This window comes from Cervus canadensis, chromosome 26 (genome assembly GCF_019320065.1).
Source record: "Cervus canadensis isolate Bull #8, Minnesota chromosome 26, ASM1932006v1, whole genome shotgun sequence".
NCBI classification, from domain to species: Eukaryota; Metazoa; Chordata; class Mammalia; order Artiodactyla; family Cervidae; genus Cervus; species Cervus canadensis.
The window spans coordinates 30,280,334-30,296,098 of NC_057411.1; the positions used below are offsets into that span (position 1 = coordinate 30,280,334).

General features: G+C 36.4%; 1 protein-coding gene across 2 annotated transcripts in view; it reads left to right on the forward strand.

The window, feature by feature from the left end:
* BMP2K (BMP2 inducible kinase) overlaps window positions 1-15,765 on the forward strand; it is a 108,714-nt gene that overhangs the window by 38,504 nt on the left and 54,445 nt on the right. For both annotated transcript variants that reach the window (XM_043448562.1, XM_043448563.1), the window contains exons 2-3: window positions 9,665-9,783; window positions 12,541-12,646. In XM_043448562.1, coding sequence (XP_043304497.1) covers window positions 9,665-9,783; window positions 12,541-12,646 — 225 coding nt within the window. The remainder of the gene's footprint in view (window positions 1-9,664; window positions 9,784-12,540; window positions 12,647-15,765) is intronic.

Here is a 15,765-nt window from a genome sequence, read left to right on the forward strand (position 1 = left end):
ACTTATTCTTTCATTACCTTGTACCAGATAGTACAAATGGATAAGATAACTTTAGCATGAATTTTAAGTTAGTAATTCTTTTTAGAGATATTTTCACTTTTAAAAATAAAACTCCTGGAGTTCTTGCTTTAACCTAGAGTAATGAAAGTCTGATGTATCACAGGCCAGTGGTCATTGGCTCAAATCCTGCAGCCAAATAAGTGCCTGTTCCACTTAACTTGAAGATAGTTTTCAAATGACATTGTTTTCTTTGGCAGTGGTTGAAACCAGAAGTTGCTGACGGCTTAGTATTTTTTCTGTCTTGTTGACTAGCGTGATGTCTGATGATACACACAATACAGAAAAAGACCATGTGTAACTTTATCCATTCCTCTCATCTCTCTTCATTCCCCAGGGAAACAAACTTGATAGAAGTAAACACTACTAAAGCCCAGACTTTCATAAACATGAAGTGCTTGTGTGTATCAGGATACTGGAACCATAGGTATCCAAGATACCATAAACATTTTCTGTGGCAAGAGACTTATGGTGCCTTTGGGGAAGTTGTGAGTGTGGCTAATCAGCAGCAGCATTGTTATTCTTGTAAAATAATAATTCTCAGTGGTGGTGGTGGGGTTGTTGGATGGCAAGGGAGAGAGGAATTACTTGGAGAAAAACATCCTGAGACTCTTATTCTTTTTCTTTCAAGTTTATTATGAAAGATTTCAAAATGTAGAGAAAGTTTGGAGGAGTAGTACTGTGAATAACTATATGAAAATCATCTAGATTCAACTACTGATAACATTTTATCATTCCATTATTTACACATTTTTTAAAAACGTGGATAATTTTGAGTCAGGACTATGCATCAGAAGAATTATTGTTCATTTTCTTAGGTGGAACAAAGGTATTATATAGGATAGTGTATGTATTTTAAGAATGTATATGTGTTTAAATACTCATGAAATATTAATACTAAGAATAAACTGACATGAATCCACAACTCACTTTCAAGTAATCCACTGCTAGCCAAAAGCACGTTTTATGGTTTCTTTCAAAATAGACTTTAATCAAGGATTATTTTTTTGATTATAATCTCATTTAAAATCTAGGATAACCTTACCCCCCTCATTAAAAAAATTTCAGTTTTTTTAAACTAAGAAAATAAAGTGGTTCACCCAGTTCTTCCAATCCCCCGCCCTTCACTTCTGGCAGCTACCAATTTATTCTGTCTGTGAGCTTAGTTTTTTTTATATTTATTTAAAAAATATTTTTAGATTCTACATGTAAGAGAGATCATATGGTATTTGACTTTTCTCTGTCTGACTTATTTCAGTCAGCATAATGCCCTTGTAGTCCCTCCATGTTGTTACAGATGGCAAGATTTCCTTCTTTTTCATGGATGAGTACTGTTCCTCTCTGCGTTTGTGTGTGTGGCACAGATTTTAAATCTATTCATCCGTTGATGGCTAAGCTGTTTCCATATCTTGGCTATTGTGAATAATGCTACAGTGAACATGGGAGTACCTGTGGTGTGGTGGTTTAGTTGGTAAGTTGCGTCCATCTATATCTCTTCAAATTACTGTTTTTATTTACTGCCAATAAATACCCAGAAGTGGAATTGCTGGCTTATACTGTAGTTCTATTTTTAATCATTTGAGGGCCCTCCATACTGTCTTCCATAGTGACTGCCCCATTTTTATTCATACCAACAGTGCACAAGGGTTCCCGTTTATCTGCATTCTTTCCAGCATTTGCTGCTTCTCGTCTTTTCGATAATAGATGTCCTAACAAGTGTGAGATGATATCTCATGGTTTTGATTTGCATTTCCCTTGTGATTAATAATGTGAAGCGTCTTTTCATGTACCTGTTGACCATCTGTGTGTCTTCATTAGAAAAATGTTTATTCAAATCTTCTGCCCATTTTCAAATCAGATTTTTTTTAAACTATTGAATTGTACAAATTGTTTATGTATTTGGACATTAGCTTCTATCATGTGATTTGCAAATATTTTCTTCTCTTCAATATGTTGCCTTTTCCTTTTGTTTATAGTTTCGTTTGCTGTGAGAACTTTTTAGTTTGATATAGCCCCACTTGTTTAGTTTTGCTTTTGTTGCCTTTGTTTTTGATGTCAGGTTCAAAAAATCATTGTCAAAACCTATATCAAGGAGGTTACTGCCTGTGTTTTCTTCTAGGAGTTTTACGGTTTCAGGTCTTATGTTCAAGACTTTAATCCATTTTGAGTTAATTATTGTGTACGGTGTAAGATAGTGGTCCAGTTTCATTCTTTTGCATGTGACTGTTCAATTTTCCCAACACCATTTATTGAAGAGACTTTTTCCCATTGTGTATTCTTGTTTATTTTGTCCTAAATTAATTGACCATGTGTGTCTAGGTTTATTTAATTAATCTGGGCTCTCTATTCTGTTCCATTGCTTAATTTGTCTTTATGCCAATAACATACTGTTTTAATCATTATGTCTTTGTAATATAGTTTGGAATTAAGGAGTCTGATGCTTCCAGCTCTGCCCTTCTTTCTTGAGATTGTTTTGGCACCATGGGAAACTTTTAGGTTCCATACAAATTGCAGAATTTTTGATCCTATTTTTGTGAAAAATGCCACTGGAATTGATAGAGATTGCCTTGAATCTGTAGATTGCTTTGGATAGTATGGACCTTTAAACTGTATTAATTCTTCCAGTCCGTGAGTATGAAGTATCTTCCATCTATTTGTGCCTTCTTCAGTTACTTTCATTAATGTCTTGTAGTTTTCAAGATACAGATATTACACTTTCTTGGCTAAATTTTTTTCTAGGTATTTTATTATTTTTTATGCAGTTGTGAATGGGGTTGTTCCCTTAATTTCTCTTCTGGTAATTCATTATTAGTGCATAGAAATGCAGCATATTTTTGTATGTTGATTTTGTATTCCACAACTTTACTGAATTCATTTATTCTAACAGTTTTTTAAATGAAGTCTTTATTAGGGTTTTTATATATATATGTGTGTGACTCTTTGAAACCTCATGGACTGCAGCCCACCAAGCTCCTCTGTCCATGAAATTTTCCAGGCAAGGATACTGGAGTGGGTTGCCATTTCCTTCTCCAGGGGATCTTCCCAACCCAGGGATCAAAGCCAGGTCTCCTGCAATATATATATATATATATAATATCATATCATCTGTGAATAGTGACAGTTTTATGTTGAATAGGAATGGTGAGAGTGGACATCCTTGTCTTATTCCAGATCTTAGTGGAAGAGCTTTCGACTTTTCACTTTTGAAGTGAAGTGAAAGTCCCTCAGTTTTGTTTGACTCTTTGTGACCCCATGGACTATACAGTCCATGGGATTCTCCAGGCCAGAATACTGGAGTGGGTAGCCTTTACCTTTTACAGGGGATCTTCCCAACCTAGGAATTGAACTGGGGTCTCCTGCCTTGCAGGCAGGTTCTTTATCAACTAAGCTATGAGTCATCTAATATTATTTTGTTACTGTCTATTTCTCCTTTTAAGTCTGTTAATATTTGCTTTATATATTTAGGTCTCCTATTTTGGGTGCAGAAATATTTACAAGTGTTCTATCTTGTTGGATTGACCCCTTTTCATGTAGCACCCTTCATTGTCTCTTATTACAGTCTTTGTTTTAAAGTTTATTTTATCTAATGTAAGTGTAGCTACTCCAGCTCTCTTTTGGTTTCCATTTGCATGGAATATTTTTTTAATCCCTTCACTTTGATTCTGGGTGTCCTTACATCTAATGTGAGCCTTTGGTAGAGAGCATATATGTTGGTGTTTTAAAAAATTTATTCAGCCACTGTGTCTTTGATTAGAGAATTTAGTTCATTAACATTTCAGTTAAGTAGGTGCTTACTGCCATTTCACTATTTTTTTTTTTTTCCATGTTTTTTGTTCTTTGTGCCTGTCTTCTCTTGTTTTCTTTCTTTGGTGGTTTTATAGTTTGATGGTTTTCTTTAATGGTGTGCTTGTATTTCTCTTTATCTTTTCTGTCTGTATTTACTACAGGCATACCTTGTTCTCTTGTGCTTTATTTTATTGCACTTCCCAGATATACTGCCTTTTTTTTTTTTTAACAAATGGAAGGTTGGTAGCAACTTCGCATTGAGTAAGTCCATCAGGACCATTTTTTCTAACAGCTTTTGCTCACTTTGTGTCTCTGTGTCACATTTTGGTAATTCTTTCAATATTTTAAACTTTTAAATTATTATTATATTTTCCTTGGTGATTTGTGATCAGTAATATTTGCTCTAAGACTCCCTGAAGGCTGAGATGGTAGTTAGTATATTTTTGCAATGAAGTATTTTTTTAATTAGTGTGCACATTTTTAAAAGACATGATCCTACTGTACTATTAATAAACTATAGTTTAGTAAACATAGCTTTTTATATAATGGGAATCCAAAAAATTTGTATGACTAGTTTTACTGAAGCATGCTTTGTTACAGTGGTCTGGAACTGAATATGCAGTATCTCCAAGGTGTGCCTACATAGGCTCTTTACTGGGCTTCCCTGGTAGCTCACATGGTAAAGCCTCTGCCTACAACGTGGGAGACCCAGGTTCGATCCCTGGGTCGGGAAGATCCCCTGGAGGAGGAAATGGCAACCCACCCCAGTGTTCATGCCTGGGAAATCCCATGTACCAAGGAGCCTGGTGGGCTACAGTCAATGGGGTCACGAAGAGTTGGACATGACTGAGCGACTTCATTTCACTTACCAACTCTTAACATATGACAACTTATATCTGCAGTAATTATTTTAAATTGAAAACACAGAAGTTTAATCCCGTTGTGAAGCTCAACGTTATTGCTCCCTCCCCTCCACATTTTATATTATTGATGTCACATTTTACATCTTTTTATCTTGTGTATCACTTAACTAATTATTGTAATCATAGTTATTTTTACTACTTTTGTCTTTTAACCATCATACTAGTTTATAAATGACTAAACCTTTACCTTTACTATGTGTTTGTATTTCCAGTGAGACTTGTTCATTTATGTACATTTTGTACTAATGTACATTATGTACTAATTTACTAATTAGTACCCTTTCTTTTCAGCTGAAAGAAGTCTGTTTAGCAAATTTCTTCTAAGATCCATTTAGCAGTAATAAGCACCTTTTGCTTTTGCTTGTCTGGAAAACTCTTTATCTCTCTCATTTCTGAGTGATAACTTTGCCAGGTAGAGTATTATTGGTTAGAAGTTTTTTTCTTTCAGCACTTTGAATATATCATGACACTCCCTTTGGCTTGCAAAGTTTCTCCTGAAAAATCTGCTTATAGTCTTATTGGAGGTTCTTTTGTACAACAACAGGTTGTTTTTCTCTTGATGCTTTTAATATTCTCTCCTTGTCTTTAACTTTTGACATTTTAACTATGTGTCTTGATGTGGGTATCTTTGGGTTCCTTTTATTTGGAACTCTGGGCTTCTTGGATCTGAATGTCTGTTTTTTCCCGTAGGTTAAGGAAAATTCAGCTATTATCTCCTCAAATAAGATTGCTGCTCCTTTCTGTCTCTCTTTTCCTTCTGGGAGCCCTATGTTGTGAATTTTAGTCTGTTTGATGTTGTCTCGTATACCCCTTAAACTATCTCCACTGTTTTCATTCTTTTTCCTTTTTGCTGCTGTGGTTGGTTGAGTTCCACTGCCTTGTCTTAGAGTTGACTGAACTCTTTGTTCTACTTTTGTCCAGTCTGCTGTTGAACCCCTCTAGTGTATTTTTCAGTTCAGTTATTATATTCTTCAGGTCTTTGACTTCTGTTTGGTATTTTCTTATATTTTTTAAATCTCTGATGAAGTTCTCCCAGTTCATCTATTCAATTTGGTGAGCATCTTTATGATTATTACTCTTTATCAGATTAGCTACTTATCTCTCTTTCATTAAGTGTTTTTGTTTTCCTGAGATATTATCTTGTTCTTTTATTTGGAACATAGTCCTCTGTTTCTTCATTTTGCTTGTGTCTCTTGTGTTGGTTTCTATACTGTAGATGAACAACCAGTCAGTTTGGAAGGCGTGGCCCTGTATAAGAGATGAACTTTGTGATTCAGTCCTGCCTCAGCTTTTGGTTATCTTTTAAACATCTGTCCTTGTCCACGTAGCCTGTTACATTTTTAATACCCACCAGTAGTTGTGGATGTGCTATGACTTATCATTGTCCCAAAGGGTAGAATCTCAGCACCTGGATGCAGGTTTCCTGGAAGTCGAATCCTCAGACACCAGCTTTTAAAAGTATGCAGATATGTAGAGGCTTATGAAACTAAAAGTGTTAGCTGTGCTGGCCACCAGAACCAGGTGATCTGGAGGTCTCCCCTGAGCAGCAGTGTCAGAAACTGGGACTCCAGATGAGGGAAAAGCTCTTCTCTGGGTGATACCGGTGAGCTGGAGCAGGGCAGAGGGAGAGTGCCAAGATGGCACCCAAAGCCTTGTTCCTCGTGGGCCACCAGATGTGGATCAAACCTGAGGAGTGCTCCCTAGGGTGAAGCTCCAGAACAAGTAACGAGGCTGCCTTGGGTGTGCCCATTACCTGCTAATGAAGAAAATGACCTCACTTTGAAATGGGCTTCCCTGGTTGCTCGGTGGTAAAGAACCTGCCTGCCAGTGCAGGAGAGGTGAATTCAGTCCTTGGGTCAGGAAGATTCCCTGGAGAAGGGAATGGCAGCCCACTCCAGTGTCCTTGCCTAGAAGATCCCATGGACAGAGGAGTCTGACAGGCTACAGGCCATGGGGTAGCAAATGAATTAGACACAACTTAGCAACTAAACAGTAACAGCAACAACTTTCCAATAGTTGAGCAACAAAAATCACGTTTTATAGTTTCTTCTAAAACTAGTAATTAATCAAAAATGATGTATTAATTTGATTGTAACGTGATTCTACTCCATTTTTGTACTCTACATGTGGAATACTGTACAAGACAACTAACCAGCGTCAGTATCTCAGACTTTGTCTTACTGTCACTTTGTGTTATTTTCCATATTCTTTTAGCCCCTGTTATCTGTAAAGTGGAATTTAGGCCTTTAAGGTTTATTAGGTTAAAGGTATTTCACAGGTGATGCTGTTTAATTCATTTTCTATCACATCAGGAAGCATGTAATGTCAATATTAATGCCAATATTAGTGACCCCCAAATTTCTTCTTTGAAAAGAAATGATTTTCCTTTTGATGCTTTGACACCATGTGAATATCCTATTTTTCATAAACATTTCATCTAGAATTTTGCCATACAATGATGATCCTTGCTGAATCAGTTTCATAATATTGTATTTCTCAGCTTTGATGCCTTTCTCCCAGTTCCATTGACAATCTCTGTCACTTAGGGAATGAGTAGAGTCCATCAATGTGTTGGGCAAGAAAATGAGTTGAGGATCTCGGTTACAGGAAACAGATAATGGCATCTAATTTTATGTCACTTTTTTGAAGTTGGATTTTCAGTTCTTTGGAAAGAAAATGCTGATTAGGAGCTGAGAGACATAATTAGCAAATTATGTCTGATGAATGACTTCTTGTAGTGATTGGGAAATTTTTTTACTTGTAATCAGGTTATGTCAAATAAATTAGTGTATGTTAAGATTTCAGTTTAGTTCAGTTCAGTCACTCAGTCATGTCCAACTCTTTGCGACCCCATGAACCGCTGCACACCAGGCTTCCCTGTCCATCATCAACTCCTGGAGGTAACCCAAACTCATGTCCATAGAGTCAGTGATGCCATCTAACCATCTCATCCTCTGTCGTCCCCTTCTCCTCCTACCTTCAATCTTTCCCAACATCAGGGTCTTTTCAAGTGAGTCAGCTCTTTGCATCAGGTGGCCAAAATATTGGAGTTTCAGCTTTAACATCCGTCCTTCCACTGAACACCCAGAATGGATTTCCCTTAGGATGGATCTCCTTGCAGTCCAAGGGACTCTCAAGAGTCTTCTCCAACACCACAGTTCAAAAGCATCAATTCTTCTGTGCTCAGCCCTCTTTATAGTCCAGCTCTCACATCCATACATAACCACTGGAAAAACCATAGCCTTGACTAGACGGACCTTTATTGACAAGTAATGTCTCTGCTTTTTAATATGCTGTCTAGGTTGGTCATAACTTTCCTTCCAAGGAGTAAGTCTTTTAATTTCATGGCTGCAGTCACCATCTGCAGTGATTTTGGAGCCCAGAAAAATAAAGTCAGCCACCGTTTCCACTGTTTCCCCATCTATTTGCCATGAAGTGATGGGATCGGATGCCATGATCTTAGTTTTCTGAATGTTGAGCTTTAAGCCAACCTTTTCACTCTCCTCTTTCACTTTCATCGAGAGGCTCTTTAGTTCTTCTTCACTTTCTGCCGTAAGGGTGGTGTCATCTGCATATCTGAGGTTATTGATATTTCTCTTGGCAATCTTGATTCCAGCTTGTGCTTCTTCCAGCCCAGCGTTTCTCATGATGTACTCTGCATATAAGTTAAATAATGTTAGATGTTAGATTTAACAAGGCACTAAAAAATACCACCCCCGACCCCGTCCCCGCCTAGAGCACTTAGTTAATTCAAAAGTGACTTAACGGTTATGTTCTAAACACATTAATTACTTGTCCTCTGTCCATGGCGGTTCTCCAGGCCAGAATTCTGGAGTGGGTAGCCATTCGCTTCTCCAGGGGATCTTCTCAACCCAGGGATCGAAGCCAGGTCTCCTGCATTGCAGGCGGGTCCTTTACCAGCTGAGCCACAAGGGAAGCCTTGTTTTAGAAGGACTATCAAATTGATGAAAGTGACATAAAATATCCTATGCCAAAATGAGTTTTAAAAACTTAAGGTGGAAATCTTTGTTCAAATGTAACAGAATTGTTCTTTAGAATACCTGTATATTTCATATATGATGCTTTCTTAGGTGCAGTGAACAGACTGTGGCATAAATAATGAGGACATTTGTCATCTAGCATGAGAGATCCCAAAGGCTTGTCTAATTCAGTAGCCTGACTATGTTAGTATTCTGGGTCGTTTTCTCTCTGATTCTTTTTTCTATCATAGCCACATATGGTTGTCCTAGGTCTAAACATTATGTTCTTACACTGCAAAATCCAAAAGCTGGAAGGAAGAGCAAGGCCTTCTTCATAAAACTCTCTCCCCCTGCCCCCCTCCCCCAGATGGAAAATCTTTCCTGCAACCCTCAGCAGACTTTCCTATATGTCCCATTAGCATAGTCAATCTGAAATCAGTTGCTGACAAGAGGAAATGAGGCTCTCGTTACCGCCTTAATACGGTGTCGGTTCGCCCCCTAGATCGGGATGAGGGACCCGCCCATCTGAGCCTGCTGGTGGTTTGTCATCACAGAGAGGGGGGGGCCTGATGGGTAGACAATCAGTAGTATATGCCAGATATAGTGATATAGTTATGTTGTAGTATTTTCCATATCCCATAGAAGAAATATTCCCATTCAGATACTATTTTAATATTTTAATGTTTAAAAGAGAGACATGTAACCTGAAAAGCATATTATCCTATATGTGCTGGTTTGTGGTTGGTATAGCAAGGCAATGTTTTGGCTGTAATTTAATATATTAGTCACTTACTGTTCTTATTTTTGTCTTGTGTACAGTCACTTTATTTCCTTCTGAGATTAAGCTCCTCAATGATGTTACATGATTTTAGCAGTAGTTTCAAATTCTTTATATTTAATTGGTACTTGTTCTCATAGGTGGCTTCTCAACTGTTTTCCTGGTGCGGACTCATGGTGGACACCGTTATGCATTGAAGCGAATGTATGTCAATAACACGACAGACCTCAACATTTGTAAAAGGGAAATTACAATTATGGTAAGTGAAAGAGTAATTCCATTTGAAAAACTTGTATCAGCATAACATTAACCAGCTTTTAGGCAAGCTGCTTATGCACATCCTGACAACCTTTGAAGTGTACTCTTTAAAGCCACACTTAGGGCTAAATACAGCCAACTCCTACCTCTCCTCCCTTGCTTATAGTAGTTCAACAGGCAGGCTTCTCTGCTTTCTTTTTTTCTATTTAAAATACGTTTTAATTATGGAATGTTCTTAGAATAGAAAAATTGAGAGGACTAGTGAATGCCACTTCATCACCTACTCAACTTAAGGATTGAAAGCTTACAGATACAGATGAAGCCTTCTGTGTATTCCTCTCCAATGTCATCTTTATACTGTTATCCTAATCCAGAAAGAAGCCCTTATCCTGAATTTGGTGCTTACCATCCCCGTGGGTATTTAATAAAAGTATGTGTTTGTATTCACAGGCAAAACTTAGTTTTGCTTTTCATTTAAAAAATCATGCTGTAGAATTGATTTTTTTCCATAGGTGTGTACTCTAGTTATATGGTAAGTTATATGAATACTAGGAAAAGTGAAAAATACTTTACTAGGCCATTAAAGAAAATTTCAGTAATTCAGTTAACTAGACTAACCAGTTCAAGAAAACTACAGAATAAAAGTTTCCTTTTTGTCTCGAGTTGCTTATTGTCAATGCTCTGGGTAGTTTCTTATTCTTGTTCCCCCCTCCTCCTCCTCCTCTCTCCTGTTCTCCTCTTCCTCCTCCTCATCCGTTCTTTATCAAGTCTAATATGTATATTTAATATTTTTGTTTTATTGTGGCAAAATTCACACAATATAGTTTTTATAATTCACATTTTAAAGTGAACAATTCAGTGGTATTGAATGCATTCACGGTGTTGTGTACAGCCTGCCCCTATTGTTCTAAAGCATTTCATCCCTCCAGAGGGAAACGCCTGCCATGAAGCAGTTACTCCCCATCCCACTCTTGTTCAGGGCTTGGCAACTACCCAGTCTATGTTATGTCTCTATGGATTTGTGTCTTCTGGATATTTTATATCCATGGAAGCATGCAGTATGTGACCTTTTGTGTCTGACTTCTTTTCACTTAGTATATTTTTAAGATTCATCCACATTGTAGCACTTAACAGCACTTGATTCCTTTTTATTGCTGAATAATATTCCATTATATATGCTATGCATATATTATTTATTCATCTATTGATGGACTTTTAAAAAACCATTGTGATGGTCATTTGGGCTGTTTCTACTTCTTGGCTATTGTGAGTAAGTGTTGCTATATATATGTGTGTATATATATATATATATATTTGTTTGAGTGTTTCTTTTCAGTTCATTTGCTATATATCTAAGAGTGGAATTGCTGGGTCATATGATAATTCCATGTTTAACTTTCTAAGGAACCATTAAACTGTTTTCCACAGCAGTTGAACCATTTTATATTCACACTAGCAGTGTAGGAAGGTTCTAGTTTTTTCACTTCCTTGTAAACACTTGTTATTGTCAGTCCTCCCCAGCTGCTAAGAGGGAGATTTTCTTATTTTGTATCAACATCTCTATCAACACACATGTGGTTTGATCCTTTTTGTTTTAAGACAGGCGCATTTATACAATATGACTTACCTGAATTCTGCTTTTATTGTCCCTATCCCTCAGCTAGACTAGAGTTGATTAGACTTTGAGACTTGCTTTTTTTCCAGGTAAGGCTGTTAGTCAAAGGGGGAAAAGATTTACTCCGAGATAATAGGAAACCTTAGACAGTTTTCTAACTTGAGCCCAGATACGTTACTATTATATTGTAATAGTTCCTTCAATAGAATTTGTTTACATTTGAGATATATAAAATGTAGTCATCATCAATCTCAGTTAACACTCAGATTTTATGCTTTGAAAGAAGATAGTTTGGTGAGATGAGCAGTTGTCTTCCAACTGTTTTTTGATGACCAATCCTCCATTATTTATGTTTATTTGTGAATTATTCACATGTTCAACTGCCATTAGCTAATGTCTCAAATTATATTGCATAGTTAAAACTAGATTTTTTCCTTTAATGATAGTGGATGTAACTTACTTTAAACTTAAAGACAAAATGAATTTAGATCATTATTGTTTTTAACCTTATTATATATTGATGATTGTTTTATACTAGGAGCAAAGTGTCAGATTTCCCATTTTCTTCTTATTTGCATGTACTCATTCAACTAGTACTATATTTAATCTATAGTTTCTTTATAGGAATCCTATTTAGCTACTTGTTTATTTTTTGGGTTATTTAGTTGAAAGTACATACATTCATAAATTCTTTTAACTAGGTGGATATAAATTGCAGTCTGTTGCAGAGAAAACAGACAAATGAGAGTATAGCTGTTAGTTTAGGAACTAAAAATTCATATTTTAAAATAAAATACAAATTTAAAATACCATATAAAATCTGGTATTTTATTCTTGCGTCCCACAGTGCTATCTTGTGTATTCCCTTTTGAAGAGTATTGTTTTGAATGAACAAAAGTGATGTCTTTCTTCTCCATTGAATTTAAAAATGAGTATTCATTAACTTTCTGTCTGTTACAAAATGACAGTCATGTGTAACTAAACTTTCCATTGAAACTGTAGAAATTTTTTTAAACATGTCAGATTCCATACTTAAATCTTTTTGAAATTCTTTAAGTATATTAGTTTAAACTTCAAATCATTAACAATAGATGTTTAACATACATATTTTCCAGTTTTTAAAATTTTGTTTATTTTTTGCAGAAAGAGCTATCTGGTCACAAAAATATCGTGGGTTATTTGGACTGTGCTGTAAATTCAATTAGTGATAATGTATGGGAAGTGCTTATCTTAATGGAATATTGTCGAGGTAAGTATTTCTCTGCATTTGTTTTATGCCAAAGGAATTTGCTCATAAATTGGGTTATTAGGTGTCTTGGTTTCTCCCTGAGCAGCTGTTATCTAATTGTGGACACTCATTGCACCTCAGCTTTAATTATTTGTCTAATTAAGGAATGCTGTTGAAAAATAATTTATAATATTGTTGCATTGGTGATATGAGCACATGTAAATGGACAATTAGAAAAATGCCTTTGGGTTTAAGATAGGGAATCTAAGCAATCACATTTCTTGATCCCTTTATGTTTCTTTTATGGTCTAACCAAGAAGAACATGCTGTGTCCATATTAGTATTATAGGATTTTTCCAGAATGCTACTATGTTATCCTTGAGCATATTGAATTTAATGAATTTAAAGGATACATTTTGATGTATAATTCTTATAAATTTATGTGGTCTTTTGTAAACATCAGAAGATAGAAAACCACTTTTTATTTGGATTTAATGTGGTATTTTCAAAGAAAAAATTAGAAATTGTAGCGTATGCTTAAGAATTATAATCAAAGTGTTGACTTTTTTTTTTTGAACTTTAACATGTGTGAAGGGGTCAACTAGTCAATTTCCTGCAAACTTGCCTTCTTCTCCCCATGCACACCTGCCTCCCCCACCACCTCCCCGAATGTAACTGGCAGTTTGGGTTCTAGGGAGACCTGTTCTATATTTAGATTCTCTTAAGACAGCTATGATTGTTAACTATCGTACCAGGAACTCTAGTCAGTTCCTGAAGTTTGGAGGAGGAGGAAGATGGTGATGGTAATTGAAAAAATTTAGTCTTTATTTTACTCCAGTCTTGTAAGAAGGGAAGGACAGAGGAAAATGAAGTGAATCAGTATTGTAATATCTATTGTGATATGTTTGTAACTTATTTACATATATAATAGAAACAATTAGATATTTTTGTGATTGTTCTTCCTTATTTTTATCTACTGTAAAACATTATGATCCCTTGAAGGAGACAATACTGATTTTCCTTACTTTCCTAGTGTTTAAGGTGCTAATTCTTAGCTCGATTAGAGTTGACTAATAGCCCTTGACTATTGATAACTTTTTAAAAATAATTGAATTGAGCATAATCATAACCCTGAATGAGTTTAATTAAAATTGTCATTCAGAAGACATTTTAAAAGGGGAACCAAACGAGCTTCAGTTTTTAAGCAAGTGAGTGTTTGGGGGCCAGTGGTACAGTCTGTGGCAGATGAAATGTTAATTATCTTGTAAAAAATAAAGTCATATCAGCATTTAAATAAGATAGTAGGTTGCACTGTATGGCATTTTAAATTAAATGGTAATGAGTGCAATCTCAGAGATACGAAGATTGTTGAGGCTAGAAAAATGGTGACTTAAAATTTTAATCCTGAAATAGGGCAGAGTATAGAAGTTTTGGTTTAGGGGTTGATACCTGTTTGAAAAATATGTAAAGATTTGGCAGTTACCCACATCTTACTTTAAAAGACCTTCAGGCTTCAGCAGTATTTACTTTTTGGATATGATTTTAAAATTTTCATTTAGAATAATTTTACTTTAATGTCTTGTTGTTGCTCAGTTGTGTCTGATATTTTGCGGTCCCATGGACTAAAGCACACCAGGCTTCCCTGCCCCTCTCCGTCTCACAGAGTTTGCTCAAACTCATGACTGTTGAGTTGGTGATATCATCCAACCATCTCATCCTCTGTCGTCCCCTTCTCCTCCTGCCTTCAGTCTTTTGCAGCATCAGGGTCTTTTCCAATGAGTCAGCTCTTTGCACTAATGCAAAGTATTGGAGTGTCAGCTTCAGCGTCAGTCCTTCCTATGAATATTCAGGGCTGATTTCCTTTAGGATTGACTGGTATGATCCCCTTGCTGTCCAGGGGACTCGAAAGAGTCTCCTCCAGCACCACAGTTCAAAGGTATCAATTCTTTGGGCTCAGTCTTTTTTATTGTCCAGCTCTCACATCTGTACATGACTACTGGAGAAACCATAGCCTTGACTGTTCGACATTTGTGGGCAAAGTAATGTCTCTGCTTTTTAATACACTGTCTATTTAGAAGACTTTGGTTTTGAGTTTCTACATTAGTAAGTGCGGCTCAGATAGAGCTTTTAGCTTTTTCTGGGAACTTAGATTTTGTGATTCAAGGCTTCTAACCCAAAGATCTCTAAAGGGAAAAAATATTGACTAACTCTTTGTTTAAAGTTTATTCTACTCATTAAAACATTGAAAGTTTGCAAGAGGTAGAAGGAATTCAAGGTTATGATTTCTTTAGCTGTGAAATGATAGTTGAATAATGGTGAATGTTGTTGTTCAGTCACTAAGTTGTGTCTGACTCTTTGTGACCCCATTAACTGCAGCATGCCTGGTTTCCCTGTCCTTCACTGTCTTCTGGAGTTTGCTCACGTTCATGTCCATTGAATTGGTGATGCAGTCTAACCATCTCATCCTCTGTCGCCCTCTTCTCCTCTTGCCCTCAATCTTTCCCAGCGTCAGGGTCTTTTCCAATAAGTTGACTCTTCATATCAGGTGGCCAAAGTATTGGAACTTCAGCATCAATCCTTCCAATGAGTATTCAGAATTGATTTCCTTCAGGATTGACTGGTTTGATTTCCTTGCAGTCCAAGGGACTCTCAAGAGTGTGTGTGTGAGTTGCTCAGTCATGTCTGACTCTGTGACCCCGTTGACTGTAGCCAACCAGTTGCCTCTGTTAGTGGAATTCTTCCAGGCAAGAATACTGGAGTCTGTAGCCATTCTCTTCTCCAGGGGATCTTCCCGACTCAGGGATCAAACCCAGGTCTCCTGCATTGTGGGCAGATTTTTTTTTCCCATCTGAGCCATCAGAGAAGCTTGAATAATATGAATAAACACCAATAAACCACTTCTTTTACTGTTTAATTTTTGCGTAAAATGAGTCAGGACATCTAACAAAGTATGGAGAAAATTGCTGCATAGTCAGGTGCCTCAGTCTTATATGAGATACTTTGAACAAATTATAACCAAATAGACCTGAATTTTCTGAAAATTGAGGATTCATGGGCAAAATTAATGTTTTTTCCTCTGCTTTAAAGTTCTAAGGAAAAACTAACTATTTCAGAATACATATGAGAATGCTGTTTAGACA